Source organism: Eriocheir sinensis, chromosome 49 (genome assembly GCF_024679095.1).
Source record: "Eriocheir sinensis breed Jianghai 21 chromosome 49, ASM2467909v1, whole genome shotgun sequence".
In the NCBI taxonomy this organism is placed as follows: domain Eukaryota; kingdom Metazoa; phylum Arthropoda; class Malacostraca; order Decapoda; family Varunidae; genus Eriocheir; species Eriocheir sinensis.
Genome location: NC_066557.1, coordinates 10,841,499 through 10,861,009, shown reverse-complemented (window position 1 = coordinate 10,861,009; position 19,511 = coordinate 10,841,499). Strand labels below are relative to the sequence as shown.

Genomic DNA, 19,511 nt, shown 5'->3' with positions numbered 1-19,511 from the left:
GTTGTCTGCACGGCCCTTGTGAATGTGTACGCTAATAATCTCTCCGAGCGGTCAGGTTCAGGGGTGTGCACAAATCTTTACGAGGAGGTGCGCGGAAAAACGTCAAGCAAACAACTATATACATCAACGTGTGTTCAGTTCATAAGGTACATAGTTCACAATACGCCGAGAAATATATTCATTCACACTCCCGCCCATTACCTTTTCAATGATAATAATAAGAATAACAGACTAGGTAATAAACTTCATATCCTAATGCCAAGGATGTTGATGGTGCTAAGAAAACATGGGTTGGCCTCACAGTGTTCCGGACATTATAGGAAAACGAAGAAAATTTTCCCCATACACAAGTGGTGATAGGTGAGGATGAGGTGAGCAAATGCAAATAGGAATCGAAAGGTACGAGAGATCAAGATGGGAGACAAAAATAAAAGGAGGGAACGAAGTGAAAAAAAGAAATGACGTGAGGAAAGCGACTTGGGTTAAAATTAATACATAACGAGAGCAAGAAAATAAAAAAGGTTGAAATTAATACATAACGAGAGCAAGAAAATAAATAATAGGTTAAAATTAATACATAATGAGCAAGAAAATAATAAAAGATGCAGCATAAGTAAGACAATGTAATAGAGCAATGCATTATGCCGACATACGAGTGGCCCCGTTTTCTACTCCTTTCCCGTAATTTCTTTTGCTTTTTTTTTCTTGCTCTTGTTAAATTTTCGCCTTGATTTCCTTTCCTCTCCTCATTTCTTTTTTGTAATTCTTTCCTTCTCTTCATTTTTGTCTTCCATCTTAGTTTTATTCACTTTCTTTAACCCAGTAGCAGCGGGGATCATGTTTCTTAATGGTCCCTCTAAGCAAGAAAAATGAGAAAAAATCATCACTCACACAAACCATTTCACCATCAAAGCTTCTGTGATCAATTTATGTATCATCTATTTTGGGGGGTTAAAATCATAGCACAAATTTGGCCCGTCGCTGCTACACGGTAAAGCCACAAATTTGGCCCGTCGCTGCTACACGGTAAAGCCACAAATTTGGCCCGTCGCTGCTACCGGGTTAATATTCTCTCTCTCATTCCCTTCTCTGTTTGCATTTCTTTACCTCATTTTCATCTTATGCCATGTGTGTATCAGAAAAATGTCCTCACTCACTTTTCTTACATCTGGAACACTACTACAAGGCCTGCCTGTGTTTTCTTAGCAACACTGCCACCCTTAGTCCTACTGGAAGACCAATTCAATAAAGTCAGTCGTGTCCTTCTCACAACAGGTAGCTGGAGAATGCCTCTAAGGGTCGTATTACAAGTCAAACCCGAGAAGTTTCAGGTCCCTAAAAGGTTGGTTTAAGGGCTATACTACAAGTCCAATCCAAGAAGTTTCGGGTCCCAACAGTTCGGGATGAATAACTCTGTAGGAACCTGAAACTTCTCATGGACTTGTAATACGCCCCCTAAACCAACCTTTGTAGGGAATTGAAACTTCTCTGGTTTGACTTGTAATACAGCCCCAAGTAGATAGACTCGAGATTTCATAAAAAAGGAATGATAGTATATAAATAATTAAATACACAAAAAAAGGAAAAACTGAAAATTCACGCACACTAAAATATTTCGGCTTCACATGAAGACACCTAAATATATATTGCACAGAGGAAGAAAAAAAATATTGAAGATTCAGACCCAAATGTGTGTGCATAATAATAATAATAATAATAATAATAATAATAATAATAGTATGCTGCTTCTGAATATAATACTGAATGCCACTGAATATTAAAAAAAAACATACTGAAGGTGAATGTAAAGCAATAAAACAAATGAAAAACACACACACACACACACCTTAAAACTAACACCACAGAGGCAAGTATTTCATCACCTAAAATCAATCTCCTTTATATCCTTCAATAACAACTAAAGACAGGTAAAAGCCACACCTGTCCTCTATTCCCACAAACTTAAAATCTCAATCCCTTTCTCTTCTACCTAACACTAATAGCTAATCTCAATACCTTTCTCATCTACCTAACACTAATAGCTAATCTCAATACCTTTCTCATCTACCTAACACTAATAGCTAATCTCAATCCCTTTCTCTTCTACCTAACACTATCTGATCTCTTTTTCTACCTAACACTAATAGCTAATCTCAATCCCTTTCTCTTCTACCTAACACTAATAGTTAATCTCAATACCTTTCTCATCTACCTAACACTAATAGCAAAGTTCTGTGCCATTCCCTACACATTCTCACTCCCATCTCTGTGGCAAATATCTAACAGACGCAGTGTTCTCCCCTTTCTAGACTTTGCATTAAATTTATTAGTATCTTATCATCTCTCTGGTCAGCCCTTCAGATTGCTTAAATACCTTCTTACTCTCATTTCCATGGTGAATATCTGGCAAATAATATCCTTTTCTCTTGCTAGTCTTTCCATTCTATTTACTTCTATCTTGTCACCACTAGAGTCGGCCTTTCATATACTTCAGTCACCCTCTGTTAACCCAGTAGCAGCAGGGATCATGTTTCTTAATGGTCCCTCCACGTGAAAAAATGAGAATAAATCACCCCTCACACAAACCATTTCATAATATATATATATATGAAAGCATTTGTGATCAGATTATGTATCATCTATTTTTGGGGTAAATATCATGGCACAAATTTGGCCCTTCGCTGCTACACGGTGAAGCCACAAATTTAGCCTGTCACTGCTATCGGGTTAAAGCTCTCCCATATACCTTGTCTGTCACACATGTACATGATCAGTTAATTCATACCATACTACTTAAAGGTCTGGCCTCTGAATCACTACTTTCAATAATAATGAGGCACTGAGAATAAAAAAGAGCGAATTAGCCAAAAGTGAGTATTGAGGAAACTCCATTTCTAAATGCACTACCCTGACCCACAGCCCAGGAAGCCAGATTTGACTCGCTTTCTTTACCTGCTCTTTGCACTGACAAAAAGGCAAACTCACTGTCTCCTGGCATAGAAAAAAGGAGTGCACTTATGGTGGTCACTAAAATTCTGTCTACTTTTGATGGCGAGTTCACCCTTTCCGTTCTGAGCACCTTGTTTATTTTTCCTACATATCTTGTCTTTCTGTTCCCTTGCAAACTTTTCCTTCTTTACTATTTGTCTTTCTGTTCCCTTGCAAACTTTTCCTTACATTCCCAACACAACACAAACTAAAAACAACTCTCATGTATATAATAACACTGTCAAAAACTCTAACAACACACTAAATTTTCACAAGGCCATTCAGTAAATTTCATGCAGAATTTGACAAAATAATTACTTATGATTCCTTCATTAAAACCAGACAAGACAGAAATAATTAAGTAGATCATCTGACTAATTACCATAGGCGTACGGGACCTTTCTCATTTGGGGGGAGGAACTCTGTTTGATCCCCCAAAATTTTGCTAAGTTTGACCCATATTTACAATGTATCAAACTGAATTGAGTAATGAGTATGGGCTATATTTTTTAATGTAATACTAAACCTACATAGCAGCTGTTACTGAAATATGTTACAGTGGTATAAGGGAGATTAAAAGTAAATTGGCATATATGAAAAACCACTCAAGGGCCGGATTTGGTTCGAGCCGCTAGTTCAGTAGTCCCCTTAAGCTGCTACCATGGCTACTCTGCCTGAAAAATCTGTTTGCCCAAATCTGGGAGGACTGCAGACCCCCAGACTACCCCCTCGCCTCGTACACCTATGATAATTAGTTCGTTTACAACATAATAATAGTAATAATGACAATGATATATATGTTATTCGTTGTAGAGAAACACTAACAGGAAGGAAATGAGTTGTGTTTAAATGCTTTGTGCTGTGTGTGTGTGTGTGTGTGTGTGTGTGTGTGTGTGATATGTTTCTTTCCTCCCTTCCTTTGTTATAGGAGAATTACATTATTTAGTTTAAACTCTGCTTGTGTAGGAGAGATCTATGCTAGTTAAAAGAGTGTTCATTATACACTTGTCTCATCCATTCACCTTTGACTTAACCCACTCGATCCACTCATAAATATACAAAAAAATGGTGATCTACTTCCTTTTAATCTCATACATATTCTTCTACAAAAAACGCACACAGCCCATGGAGTGTTGCAAAAGCTCTCTCTCTTTACCCCTCCCCCCCACAGCCCCTACACAGCCCCTACACAAAGCCAGACCCTACGCTAAAGTGCACTGTTAGAGGCGAATGTGATTTTACGTCAACCGTCACACGTAAACACTACTAATCTCTACGCTAATATTACGTTCATCGCTCGTGAGGAAAGACGCTGTACAGAGTGTCCTGTCGCCTCACCGAAGACTGACACTGGAATGGACTCACCGACGGACAGACTGACTGGCTGCCCTGATGCTGCTGAAGTGTTTGTAGTGACGTGGGAAGTGTTGTGTTGTTATTATTATTATATCACAAAAAGACGCTACCCGACCCAACCCAGCGAGACGGAACAGAAGTGAGATGGAAATAATAATAATAATAATAAGTAATGAAAATAATAATGAGAATAATAATGTTAAAAGTAATGATAATAAATAACAGAATAATGATAACTCTTAAAACCCAGCGTGACAAAACTGAAGTGTGATGGAAGTAATAATAATAATAATAATGCATAATGAGAATAATGATGGTAATAGCAATAATAATAACAAGTATCACATCATATATTATCAAGTGACTTTTTCTGCGTAATGAAAAAATACCATCGTAAACTTAAAACCGAATTTCATAAACTGTTTCACACATTAACAAGTAATAATAGAAAAAGAAAAACTTGCATTACTTCTTAAACACTGAAGAAGAAAAATAACTCTTCAATAAAACACATGAAAATATTGCCGTCAAAAGTATCAAAACAATTATAGTAAAAAAGACTATGTTATGGTGTGTGTGTGTGTGTGTCGCAGAGGCTAGCAGGAGGGCGGCTTGGGTCCCTTGTAGCGGCGACAGAGCACTTTGAGGAGGTTCTGCTGGATCTGGCTCTGCTCACTCAAGCTCTGGTGGGAGGGAGAACCAGGAAGAGATGGTTGGGGTTATCCATATATTTTGTCCTATTCTATTCATCTTACCCGTACTAACATTTTTTTTATATTACAGGAATGAGAAAAGGCAGATGTAAGTATGTATATGGCTACACAAAGAAACATTAGACCTGTAACTTGAACCAGGTCTTTAAACACATGCGAATACTTTCATCTCTATACCTCTCACCCCAATGCCCCTTCACCCACACCCCCTAACACTCACTCTCTCACTCACACCCCAGGTTACACTTTCATTACACCCATACACTCAGCCCCAATACCCCTTCACCCCCACCCCCTAACACTCACGCCGTCAATCTCCACGGTGGGGATGAAGGTCACTCTGGGCCTCAAGCTGTGGGTCATGTCTCCCATGTGCTTCAGGATGCTGGGGCCCTTGTCCGAGTCCACACACTTGGCCACGTCAGACCAAGGCTCCCCAAACTTCTCCATGCACTGAAAGAAAAGAAACAGCTATACACCCACTCTGTCTTCTGCACACCTTCCATCCATCACCCCAACTGTCTATCAAATGCTTCCCCTCCATCAAAACTAGGAATGGATAGGTCTGCTTCTACTGACAAAATGGTCCAAAAATAAGTCTTCCTCCACCTATATAATAATCCAAAGAAATTCACCTTTTAACAAACGTATAAATGGTATAACTTTCACCGATTCTCCTACCTTCAAAATGATCCCCATTAATTCAACTTTAACAGGAGTATAGACGGTAAACATCACTCTTCTACTTAAATAATAATGCAAAATAATTCTACTTTTAACAAGAGGGTAAATGGTCACCTTCACTCCTCACTCACCTTCTAAATGATCCCAAAATAATTCAACTTTTTAAACAGGGGTATAAAACCATAAATTTCATCCACTCTCACCTTCAACATTATCCAAACAAATTTACCTTTTTAACATGAGTATAAACACTAACTTTTGCTCCTCCCACCTTTCCTAGTAACCAAAACATTTCAAACTTCACAGGAGTATAAATATATTAACCTTCCTCCCCCTCTCACCTTCTCCCCGACCTTTACTGGCTGGTCATTCTTGTCTATCATGCAGCTGATGATGTTGAGCTGCTTGGCCTCATCGTGCACAACGTTGGTGACACAGGCGTGGACCATGTTGGCGCGGCACTCCACTGGCCCGTGCTGGCAGGTGAACACATACTTGCCGTCCTTCTCTGTGGTCTGCGGAATGGAGGAAAGTAAGGTGGTGGAAGGGGAGCTTATTTATTTATTTATTTTTTTTTTACAGCTTCACCTTCATTACACCCATACACTCAGCCGCAACACCCAACACCCCTTCACCCACACACCCTAAAACTCACTTTCTCCCTCACACCCCAAGCAACACCTTCATTTCATTGCACTCATATAATCAGCCCCAACACCCCTTCACCACCACCCTCTACTCAGGGGCAAAAAATGAACTAGACAAGAAGCCCACTAGAACAAATACATAAAAAACTAATCTTCATCAAGGACATAATGCATGGTTGGATGATAAGACAAGGGAAAATTATATTATATTTTTGTTTACTGTAAAGAAGGCAGCCCAAGGGTAAAAGAAGAAGACAAAACAGCCATTTAAAAAAGAATATAAGGATAAGAGGTTAATAAGAGTTATGGATTTTAAAATGTATGTAAGTTAGTAAGGGTTTTATGATATATAATGTATGGATTATGGGTTTTTTTTCTTCAAGTAATAAGTTCATACATGTTTTTGCTATGACTTCGGTTATTGATATTTTGTGTTCTGTGTTTTCTGTAGTTAACTGAACACATAATTGTAAAAAAAAATCCATATGAAGTTGTTATCTTTGCCCTTGAAGGAAACAAAGATGTATCAATTTGTAACAGTAAAAAGACAAGTAAACAAAGATCTATCCGAGTGTAACATTACAAAACGAGTACACACGGCAGGAGGAGCTGTGCATGACGTTCTCCACGCTCTACTGATGGAGCGGAACATGTGGAGAAGTGTACATGGATGTTCTGAAGGCAATGGAAGGTGGAGAGGTGCTGCTTTTTGTGTATTGTTAAAAGGAGTTGATAAATGTTGTTCAGTGGCCAAATCAGTGACTTACTAAGAAAATTTTGTATGTAAAAGACTGTAATCTGTGCTTTTCTCCATTTCTGTTGAAGGATAAATGTCTCTGGATGAGTTTTATGTTGGTTTTTGTTACCATGTGGCTACTTGAGTGAACAAATAAAAAAACCCTATTTTGTATGTATCTTGTCCTTAAGAAATATAAATAAATCAATGCAGAAAAAATCAACAGGAGAGATAAAAAATGAGTGACTGAAATACTTCTTGCATAAAGTTCTAATGTCCCTGATCACGTCACCAAAGACTCGACATTGCTTCTGAATAACAAACAACAAATAGAATATGCAAGAAGGAATAAATGGGACAAGAAACTTATAACATCAATGGTAAAAATGAAATAGCTCATAGCTCTGCACCCTTAACCCCCTCCCTTCACCCCCTTACCTGCGCCTTCCCGTACGGCACGAAGGAGATGGTCATGATGGTGTGCAGCTTCTCATAGGTCGGCACCAGCTGCTTCAACACAAAGTAGCGGCTGTCCGGACACAACGCCTCGTAGTACACCACCACCTGCATCGGGGGGTGCGACACCACCTCCTGTAGAGGACACAAGGGGTTAGGAAAGGCTGGGGAAGGAGGTTACATGTAGGACTTTGGTCAATACATATAAGGGGATAGGAGGTGAAGGGGAAGAGAGGGAGAGGGTTAAAAGTCTTTGGTTAATACATGAGGGGATGGGAGGTGATGGGGAAGAGAGGAAGAGGGTTAAGGGCGGTATTCTTTGATGCTACCAACACCCACATCAACTATCTGCAAAGGACAAAAACATGGTCAATCGAATTCTAGAGATTGTTTTTTGGGGTTCGGGGTTTAGAAGAAGAGTCAAACTGTCACCAGGGTCATTGAACTACCCCCTGGAAAGGCCCATGGAAGGTGATGAAAGAGATGTCAAATGTGTAGGTCTTTGTTAAATATATATGAGGGGGTGGGGGGTCCTGGGGAAGATGGGGATAAGGTTTATAGGTGGTGGAGAAGATGGGGAGGGTGTGAAAGAAGGTATAGACAGATGATTAATACATATGAGGGAATGAGGAGGTAGTGAGGGAGGCAGGGAGGAGGGTAAAGTGACTATGGTTAAACTATATATGGGTTTGAAGGTGTTGAGGAGGCTGGAGAAGTTAGAGGTTTATAGGCCTATTTTCATTATATTTTACTGGTTACAAGTTAGAACATATGAGGGGTCAGTAGTTAGTTAAGAGGTGGGGAGGCTGGGGAAGGGCAGGAAGAGGGTATATGCCAATGAGTAAAACATAAGAAGGGGTTGGAGGTGATGGGAAGGCTGGGGAAGATGGGGAGGAGGTTTATAGGCCTATGATTAACACAAAGGGAGGAGGAGGTACTTGAGAGGCTAAGGAAGGCTATAGGCTTATGGTTATGACATATGAGGCATCAGGAGGTGCTAGGGAGGCTGGGAAGACAGGAAAGAGGGGTAGAGATCAATAGCTAAAATATACATGGGTTTGAAGGTAATGGGGAAGCTGGGGAAATGGGTATATGACAAAGGTTAAAGCACATGAGGGGGTAGGAGGTGTTGGGGAAGAGGGTATGTGACATATGAGGGGGTAGGAGGTGCTGGGGAGGCTGGGGAAAAGGGTATATGAGGGGGTAAAAGGTAGTGGGGAAGCTGGGGAAATGAGTATTTGACTAAGGTTAATGCATATGAGGGGGTGGGAAATGCTGGGGCAGTGGGTATATGACAGGTTCAAACATGAAGGGGTGGGAGGTGCTGGGAAGGGGGTTAGGAGTAAATAGTTGTATATATGAGGGGGTAGGAGGTGTTGGGGAAAGTGGGGAAGGGGGTTAGGAGTAAACAGTTGTATATATGAGGGGGTGGGAGGTGCTGGGGAGGATGGGAGAGGTGGGGAAGGGGGTTAGGAGTAAATAGTTGTATATATGAGGGGGTAGGAGGTGCTGGGGAAAGGGGTTTGGAGTAAATAGTTGTATATATGAGGGGGTAGGAGGTGCTGGGGAGGATGGGAGAGGTGGGGAAGGGGGTTAGGAGTAAATAGTTGTATATATGAGGGGGTAGGAGGTGCTGGGGAGGCTGGGGAAGATGGTCAGATGTCAATAGTTGAATTTATGAGGGGTTAGGAAGTGTTGGGGAAGGTGGGTAAGAGAGTTATAGGCCAATGGTTAAAATACATGCAGGCAGATAACACTATTAAGGTATGATAATTATTAGAAAACAAAATGATCACAATAAATGAAAAGGAAAAAATGTATAAAGGATAAAAAAAATAACTAGTAACAGTGACAGAAGTTGGAAATAAGATAAAAAAATGTGTAAAAAAAAATAGAATTAAAAAAAATCATTAAGGTTAAAAATATATATTAAAAAATGCATACTATAAACAATAAAAAACAACTATTTAGAGACAATGAAAACAAAAACAATAAAGGTTGAAAAGGAAGAAAAAATAAATAAACTTAACTAGTGACCATTACATAACATAACCTTGAAATTACAATGCACAACCACCACCACCACCACCACTATACAACCACCACCACACTACAACCACCACCACACTACAATCACCACCACCACCACCACCACACACACACACAAGCACACACTTACACTCCCAGCCTCATCCAGGTGTCCATAGGTAACCATGTCATTAATCAACACGAGGGTCAGAACCAAGCATAGAAGGAGAAAAGTCCACACTTGCAATCCACCTCCTCCACTCCCTCCACTTCTCCTTCCCTCCCATCGCGCGCCACGTGGGATGCGCGCATTGATATCTAAGGCAGTGAACTCCTTATCGTGTTGGTCCGTGGCGGGCATTTCCACGTCTCTGTCCCCCTGTGTTGGCTTTTGCTGGTGTGGCAGGTGTGGGGGGCGGCCCTGCACACCTGCCGGCCGCCCGTGTACACCTGTTTCATCTGTGCTCCACGTGTGCATCCTCCCGGACACCTGCGCGCACTTGAACCGCATTGTGTGGTTGCCAACACTCGATTTATATTAGTTTGTAGTCAAGGAACTCGTTATAAATTATAGTATTTCATCAAGAGTCAATTGAACTGCTCTAGTCTCATATTTCATCACGAATTTGCGTTTTGTTCCCTTTTATTCATTATTTTACCTCTTTTGGCAAATTTGAACACTCGCTTTCCTTATATCTTCTGTTGATCAAGAACTTCTCATAAATTATTGTATTTCATCGAGTCAAGTGAACTGCTCTAGTCTCATATTTCATCACGAATTTGCGTTTTGTTCCCTTTTTTTCACTATTTTACCTCTTTTGGCAAACTTGAACACTCGCTTTAACCGGCCTCTTGCAGACTCCTTCCGTTCTTATGTTCTTATGTTCTTTCCTTGTGTTCTCTATTGATCAAGGTCTTCTCATAAAGTATAGTGTTTCATCGTGAGCTTGCTGTTCGTCAATGGAGTCAATTTTAAGTGTTTTATTTCATTTAGCAGCAAACTCAAACACTCGATTTCTCTAAGTGTGAGATCAGGAATTCATCAAGTTACAATAGTTCATCGTGAGTTATTTGAACTAATCATCTTCATTATCAAACTCAAGACACAATTTTCATACGTCAGTGATCAAATTTTTCTCATAGTGTCAAATTTCATCACGAATTTGCCTTTTTTCCTCTTTTTTCATCTATTTTCCCTCATTCAGTAAAGTCAAATACTCCCTTTCTGTACGTCAGTCATCAAGAATTCCTCAAAAACTCATCAATATTCCATCTTGAGATTGCTGTACTAATGCTGTCCTAATTTTCTCACTTTATATTACAATCAGTCTGCATCGCTTTTCGTTTCTCTACCTTTTCTTGCTTTATATTACCAGTCTGTTTTTCTCTTCACTATAATCACTAACAATGCACTGATATGATGTTTTAATAGAGATGGAGGTAGAATCAGCCTTGCAGCATCCCTCCTCTCTCTGTTTCAAGCTTAATCCAATTTTCTCACTTTGAATTAACTAGCAAAGCACTGATATGATTTTTTAGAGATGGGAGAGAATCAGCCTTGCAGCATCCCTCCTCTGTTAACTCTTTTTCTTCACTTTATTCACTAGCAAAGCACTGATATGATGTTTTAATAGAGATGGAGGTAGAATCAGCCTTGCAGCATCCCTCCTCTCTTCGTTTCAAGCTTAATCCAATTTTCTCACTTTGAATTACTGTTAATCTCCTTTTCTCTTCACTTTATTCACTAACAAAGCACTGATATGATGTTTTAATAGAGATGAAGGTAGAGATTAGCCTTCCAGCATCCCTCCTCTCTGTTTTAAGCTTAACCTCACTTTCTCACGTCATATTACCGTGCTTCTCTTCACTATTCACTAACAAAGCACTGATATGATGTTTTAATAGAGGGGGATGTAGAGGAGAGCCCTTCAACATCCCTCTTCCTCTCCTTACACCTGCGAGCCCACTGTCAAGGTGAGGTGACCAGACAGGTAACCCAGCCACTCCTACACCTGCCTCCTACGGTTACCAGATACCCTCACAAAACACGCCATATCTCCTTAAATAATGCCTTTCTGCAGGTGTTTAATGGCTGGCATGAAAGATGGAGGGTTGTTTGATGTGTCCTTGGTGCTCATAGGGTGTTTGAGTTACGTGTTTGCATAAAAAATGAGGATATAAGTTGAGCAGTCACACCCGCGCGAGGTCTGTTTGGGTTGACACCGTGGCCACGTCTCACAACACTGACACACAAAGCCTTGCACCGTTTTCAAACCCGATTTTTACACGTTTGCCCTTACTACACACCCACTGTAGGTTATGCACACGCTAAACCAACTCTTTAACTATAACTAGGGACCATATAACACACTAGAAGAGGTCAGAGTACGGAATAAATAGTGAAAATAGCAAAGTAGTGGAGACAAGTTTGATGGTGGCAAGAAGGACCCATAGACTCATTCCATATTTAAACCCAATTTTCAACCCTTCACGCTTATAACACACCCACGAAAGCCTAATCACTAACTAAACCAACCCTTTAACTATAGCCAGGAACCCTAAAACACACGAGAAGGGGTAAGGAGGAGGAATAAATGGCAAAAATATACTAGTAGTCGTGGCAACAAGGAAAGAATAGCGGGACTATCTGAAAAGGCGGTCACCATACCGTTAGCTCGCCCCTACCTTCCCCCTCTCTCCCCCCGCCCACAAATCCTTCCACGACGGCTGTAATCCCCCAGGCACACCCACAGGACCCCGGGGGAAGGATACGTGGACGGGGAAGAGCTTAGAAGGGCCCCGGGCTAAGAAACGTGTAAGGAAAAGTGAAGGGGTTAGGTTAGTTTCACGCCCAGCCACATCACCTGTTTGGACCGGGTAATGTTCTTTTTTTTCCTTATTGGTATTTTTAGTTTTTTTTTCTTTCTTTTAGTTTCCTTTCCTTCTTTTTGTTTCCTTTTCTTCTTTCTTCCCTTCTTTTCTTTCTTCTTTCCTCTCCTTCGTTTACTTTTCTTTTCTTTCTTTTAGTTTCCTTTCCTTCTTTTTGTTTCCTTTTCTTCTTTCTTCCCTTCTTTTCTTTCTTTTTTCCTCTCCTTCGTTTATTTTTCTTTTCTTTCTTTTAGTTTCCTTTTCTTCTTTCTTTCTCTTCTTTCTTCCTTTTTTTTGTTTTTACTTTACTCTCCTTTCTTGGTTTCTTTTTCTTTCTTTTACTTTCCTCTTCTTCTTTCTTTCTTATTTTGGTTTCTTTCTCTCTTCCATCTTCCCTTTTTTCTTTCTTCTTTCCTCTCCTTTCTTAGTTTCTTTTCTATTTTCCTTCTTTCCTCGAAGATGAAGAAAAAACACGAAAACGAAAAACAATAAGAAAAAGAACATTGCATTACTAAATATAAGAAAAGAAAAACGGAGAATACAAGACAACTGTACTAACGAGATAAACAAACAGATAGATAGATAAACAGACAGACAAATAGAGCTAGAGAAACAAATAAACAAACAAACAAAAACTCAATCAAACCCATTCCCTCCCCCTCACCAATTAGGGTTCCCAAAATCAATAGGAACACCTGTACTAAACACACTAATTGACAAACGTGCTTAATGGGCCAGGTGAGGGCAGACAATCTTATCGAGAGAGAGAGAGAGAGAGAGAGAGAGAGAGAGAGAGAGAGAGAGAGAGAGAGAGAGAGAGCAGGTGCAATGAGGTGGAGGTGGAGGAGATAAGCTAAACAGACAAAAAAATAAACAATACAAACAATTAAGACAGATACTGACTGATAAGAGAGAGAGAGAGAGAGAGAGAGAGAGAGAGAGAGAGAGAGAGAGAGAGAGAGAGAGAGAGAGATAACAGGTGCAATGAGAAAGACCAGTTAAGATAAATCAATAAAAAAGTGCAAGGTAAACTAAGATAGAGTAATAGATAGGAGAGAGAAAAAGATAAGAGATACATACAATACATAAATAATAATGATACAAATACATAATACATATAAATAGCACATACATACAATAAATAATACATACAAGATACATATTACATTCAAACAGTCAAAGGAGGGAAGAATATCAGAAGAGATAAGAAAGATGATAAAGAAGAGGAGGAGGAGGAGGAGGTGGAGAAGATAAACAGACAGAACAATAAGCAATACAAGCAATTAAGATAGATACTGACTGATAAGAGAGAGAGAGAGAGAGAGAGAGAGAGAGAGAGAGAGAGAGAGAGAGAGAGAGAGAGAGAGAGAGAGAGAGAGAGAGAGAGAGAGAGAGAGAGAGAGAGAGATAATGCAAGTCAATAAAGAAAGTGAAAGCTGAAAGGTAAACTATAATAAAGTAGGTTAAGATAAGGAAAGGTAAAGATAAAGGAGAATATGAAAAGGAAAAGGTATAAATTAAGACCAAAGAAAGGTAGATAAGATAAAATTAAGTAAGGCAAAGGTTGGAAGGATGTTAAGTAAGTAGGAAGATAGGTTGATAGGATAGGTAAGGTAAGGTAAGGTATGATTATTTTTCTTCAGAAAATGAGACAGTTCAAGGGTGTGAAAAAAAAACAATAATGAAAAAAAAAGCCAGCTACTTACTGCTCCTGGAATGATGAAAAAAGAAAAAAAAGAAAGATGGGAAAGGTAAGGTAAGGTAAGGTGAAGGGAAGTAAGGTGTGAATGCAATGGAATGATGGAAAAAAAATGATAGACGGGAAAAGTAAGGTAAGGTAAGTAAGGTGTGAACGCAATGGAAAGAAATATAAACACTTACTATAAATTCCTGCTAACCGCCTACCAGTCCCATGTCCCCCAAACTTGCATTATCATAAATCATTTTCTTTTACTTCAACGGGCTTTCAGTTTACGCATGTACCTAACCTAACAACTGACATAAAAACTCATTCTAAATTTCTGCTACTAACGTACTAGCCTACCTTCCCCATTTACCCCAAACATGCATTATCATGTCTCTTTCACTTCTTCAGGCTTTCAACTTACCCATGTACCTAACCTAAAAACAGATATAAAGACTCATTCTAAATTTCCGCTATTAATGTACTAGCCTACCTTTCACTTTCTTTCACGTCTTCAGGCTTTCAACTTACCCATGTACCTAACCTAAAAACAGATATAAAGACTCATTCTAAATTTCCGCTATTAACGTACTAGCCTACCTTCCCCATTTACCCCAAACTTGCATTATCATAAATCACTTTCTTTCACTTCTACAGGCTTTTAACTTCCCTATTTACCTAACCTAACAGCGTATATAAACATTCTAAATTCATGTCAACAGCCTACCATCCCCATTTCCCTTAGAACTTGTATTAGTATCATAAGTAGGTTTCTTTTACTCTTACTGTATCCTAACCCAATCTGATCCGAGGACTTGCCTAACCTAACATGAGGGGTTCATCGACTTCTCTCAAAAGGTACGATTTATCTGTGTGAATGAATAAGGTATTATCTATGCAAACATGTGCATGCTGTATAGAACACCTGCTCAACCCAAAGTCTACCTGATGGAATAGGATTAAACTTTGTCTCACACTGCGAAAAGACGATAAACTCAAGTGCAAAGAAAAATATACGGAAAACTGTATTACGGAAAAATTGGGGAAATGTGCAGAGAAGAGAACTAGGTGGCTATGGATGTATACCTATCTACCTACTTAACCTAGGAACAGATATCAACACAAATTCTTGATACTAATCCACCTGCCAACCTACCCCATTAACCTTGAGCAGTAACAGGTGGGCTAAAAATTACACCTCTTCATTAGTATTCAGGTAAGTTGATATGAACACCTGTATGGAAAATATACTCTCATATCATCACTTGATCACCTGTTCCCTCAAATTACCTGTCAAAACCTTTTCTTTATTGGACTCGGGTGAAAATTAGACCATCAAAAGGTCATTATCAGCCTACTTTTTCAGGTAATCTAGATATAATATTCACTTCATGTAAAACAGTACACACAACTTTTATTAGTGCCAGAGACTTCACTGAGCTCGTACCCAACATAGCTGTTAGGAAAGGGAAGTCAATATTAAGACAGGCTACATTGATATAGGTTAGTTTTGTTCGGTAAAGTCGATTACATCAGAGTGCATGAATCATTTAGGGCAGTTGATAAAGGGGGGGGTGAGAGAGAGAGAGAGAGAGAGAGAGAGAGAGAGAGAGAGAGAGAGAGAGAGAGAGAGAGAGAGAGAGAGAGAGAGAGAGAGAGAGAGAGAGAGAATCCTTATCTTGTAAAAATAAATAAATACATAAATGAATAAAAAAATTCTATGTAGCTATCTGGTGCTTATCTCACAATCTAGTCTAACCTAAGCATAACCTAATCTGATGTACTGTAACTTAACTCAAAGCTTACCTAACCTAACCTAAATTAACTAATCCTGACCTAAACTAACCCAGCATCGTAACCCAACACTAACCTAACATACTAACCTAACCTAATCCAATCTTATATAACTAACCTTATCTGATCGAACCTAACTAAAGAATTACCTAACCTAACCTGCGAGATGAGATGTATGGAGAACAAAAGATATATTAATTTGGTTTAGTCTAAGTGAACTAATCCTAACCTAAACTAATGCAGTATCCTAGCCCAATCCGATCTCAGCACTTACCTAACCTAACTGAACTAATCCTAACCTAAACTAATGCAGTATCCTAGCCCAATCCAATCCCAGCACTTACCTAACCTAACTGAACTAGTCCTAACCTAAACTAATGCAGTATCCTAGCCCAATCCAATCCCAGCACTTACCTACCTAACCTAATGTTTTTTTTTTTTTTTTTTACAGCAAAGGAGACAGTTCAAGGGCACACAAAAAACAAACATTAATAAAAAAAAGCCCGCTACTCACTGCTCCTAAAAAGAATCCAAAGAGTTTGTCGACTTCACTCAAAAGGTAGATACATATGCTGAATCTGTGTGACTCAACGAGGTATTATTTATGCGAACATATGTATGCTGCATAGAACACCTGCTCAACCCCAAGTTTACATGATGGAATGAAATTAAAGTTTGACTCACACTACAGAAAGAGGATGAACTCGAGTGTGAAGGAAAATAGACAGAAAACAGTATTACGGAGAGTGAAGAATATACTGAAAGGAAAACTTGGTAGCTATGGATGTATAAAAGAGGAGAAAAATGCTGGATAAAAGAGAAAGGGAAAACTAATAAATCCATATGAAAACTACAAGTAGAAGAAATATAAAAAAGTATGCAAGTAAAAGCAGGGAATACAATGTTGAATAAAAGGAAGGAAATGGGAATCGTAACATATTGAAATAAGAAACAGACATAAAAACTAAAAGTACAAGAATCTATGAAAGTTATACAGCATTTAGAAATCATGTTAGTTTAGGGTAAATGTATAGTTAACTACCACCCCTTTCAATTTTCCTTAACCCGGTAGCAGCGACGGGGCAAATTTGTGGCTTTACCGTGTAGCAGCGACGGGGCAAATTTGTGGCTTTACCGTGTAGCAGCGACAGGCCAAATTTGTGCCATGATTCAAACCCCAAAAAATAGATGATACATAATCTGATCACAAATGCTTTGATATATATTATGAAATGGTTTGTGTGAGGGGTGATTTTTTCTCATTTTTCTCACTTAGAGGGACCATTAGGAAACATGATCCCCGCTGCTACTGGGTTAACAATAGTAACCTATCACTATATAATTGGTTACGAGCTATACATATATAGACTAAGAATCTCGACAAACCTTAATGGATAATAACTAACTAACATATTGACACTAAAATGATAATTAAGCGCTACATAATCAATTACAATATATATATACAAACTAACATAGCCTTTTGCCGCTAAAATGATAATTAAGCGCTACATAATCAATTTCAATATATATACAAACTAACATAGCCTTTTGCCGCTAAAATAGTAACCTAACGCTAAACTTTACAATGACTTAGGAAGGCTGAAGGATATTTTTCAACATTATCTTAAAAATGAACTAAGAGAGAGAGAGAGAGATTTGAAGGTTAACCACAATGAAACAGAAACTCCCCCCAAAAAACACATGTGGTTTTAATACACACACAAGCTAACCTAAACCAAACATACCAAACAGAGAATGAACACACACACACACACACACACACACACACACACACAAAGAAGAAAAAGAAGAAGAGGAAGAAGAAAAACCACGACAATGCTCAGAAACACAAAGAAAACAAGGTAAAGTTCAACACAAAGACAAACAAAAGAACACATATACATAAAAATAACCCTTTCTTCTTTGAACACGTACTATACATGACACATACAAGGACATACATAACACATACCATACATACGATACATAGCAAGGACACATACCATACAGGACCCATACATGTCACCTCAAACCATACACACCTCATACACGAATCATACATGTACAAAACCCAACCCACACCATACATAGGGCATACATAAGACACGTATACATAGAACACATGCCACACAAAGAACACATACCCATACATACACACCCATACATGTCACCTCAAAAACACACCATACACGTCACATACACGAACCATACATGCTCAAAACCAAACCCATACCATACATAGGACACGTATACATAGGACACGTGCCATACAAAGAACACGTACCCATACACATGTCACCTCAAACCCAAACCATACACGTCACATACAGGTCACATACACGTACAAAACCAGACCCATACACGTCTCCCGCCCCTCAGGACCCCCAAGGACCCCCCAAACAGGTACAAAACACGAAAAAAACAGGTACACAACACCTCACAACCCAAATCCTACTCACAAAGTCCTGCTCGGCCTCTCGGTATCCTGCAGGAGGCTCGGCAGAGGGGAGATCCTTGTATTCCCATAGTTTCCAACCGAGAATTATAGTGAGAATAAGGATGATAAGGCGTATTAGGTATCTGCCGCCCCCCATGATCATCTCTCACTGAGGCAGAAGACTGAGTGAGACTGAGAGTGAGTGGGAGAAGAGGGAGAGGGAGGGAGAGAGGGAGAGAGGAGGGGAGAGGGGGAGAAAGATTGGCTCCTCCCCTTTTTCCTTCCTTCCTTCTCCCCCTTTCTTCCTCTCCCTCTCCCTATTCAATCATTTTTTTTCTTCATATACAGTAGCTTTGTGGGTTTGAGTGAATGGGAAGAAGAGAGGGAGTGAGAGGAAGAGAGGGAGAGGAGGGGAGAGGGGGAGAAAGATAGGCTCCTCTCCTATTGCCTCCCTTTCCTTCTCCTCCTCTCCCTATTCATTTCTTTTAATCATCTTTTTTCCTTCATATACAGTAGCTTTGTGGGTTTGAGTGAATGGGAAGAAGAGAGGGAGAGAGAGGAAAGAGAAGGAGGGAGAGGAGATCGAGGGAGGGGGAGAGAATGACAAGCTCCTCACCTTTCCTTAATCTCCCTTTTCTCTAATCATCCCTATAACTTATTTTTTGTTTTCAGTGGATTTGTGTATTAAGAGGAAATGGAGAGGGAGAGAAAGAGACCGAGGAGAGGGAGAGAGAAAGGGAGGAAGAGGAGATATAAGGGAGAGAATAAATAACACAGTTCTTTCTCCCTTTTTCATCCTCCCTTCTCTTCCTTTCTTTCTCCCTCTCCCTTTCCATTCCTTAGACTTGCTTTCCTTTGTGGGGAGGGAAGAGAGGGAGAGGAAGGAGAGAAAGGGAGAGAATGACAGCAATAAGCCCCTCCCCTTTCCCTCCCTTCTCCCTCTCTTCCCTGCATTCACCATGTTTTCTGTAATATTCAGTGGCTTTGTGGGTTAGTGAGTGGGAGGAAAGAGAGAGGGAGAGGAGAGGGGAGAGGAAAACAGGCTCTCTGGTTGGGTGACTCCTCCCCCTTTTCCCTCCTCCTCTCCCTTCCCTTCCACACCTGTATACACCTGTTT

General features: G+C 39.7%; 1 protein-coding gene across 2 annotated transcripts; it reads right to left on the bottom strand.

Annotated features, from left to right (window-relative positions):
* Positions 1 to 4,078: 4,078 nt before the first annotated feature.
* Positions 4,079 to 18,597, bottom strand: LOC126981901 (gamma-interferon-inducible lysosomal thiol reductase-like). 2 transcript variants are annotated; one of them, XM_050833546.1, is made up of 5 exons: positions 9,760 to 10,119; positions 7,563 to 7,715; positions 6,083 to 6,256; positions 5,364 to 5,510; positions 4,079 to 5,027 (listed from the first exon to the last, which is right to left on the bottom strand). In XM_050833546.1, exons 1-5 carry the CDS (start codon positions 10,117 to 10,119, stop codon positions 4,941 to 4,943), a joined length of 921 nt encoding a protein of 306 aa, XP_050689503.1. In that variant the 3' UTR covers positions 4,079 to 4,940. The 2 variants fall into 2 exon arrangements, with proteins under 2 accessions (XP_050689503.1, XP_050689504.1); XM_050833547.1 differs by lacking the exon at positions 9,760 to 10,119 and adding an exon at positions 18,417 to 18,597 and having other exon boundaries at positions 4,084 to 5,027.
* Between the last annotated feature and the right edge of the window lie 914 nt (positions 18,598 to 19,511).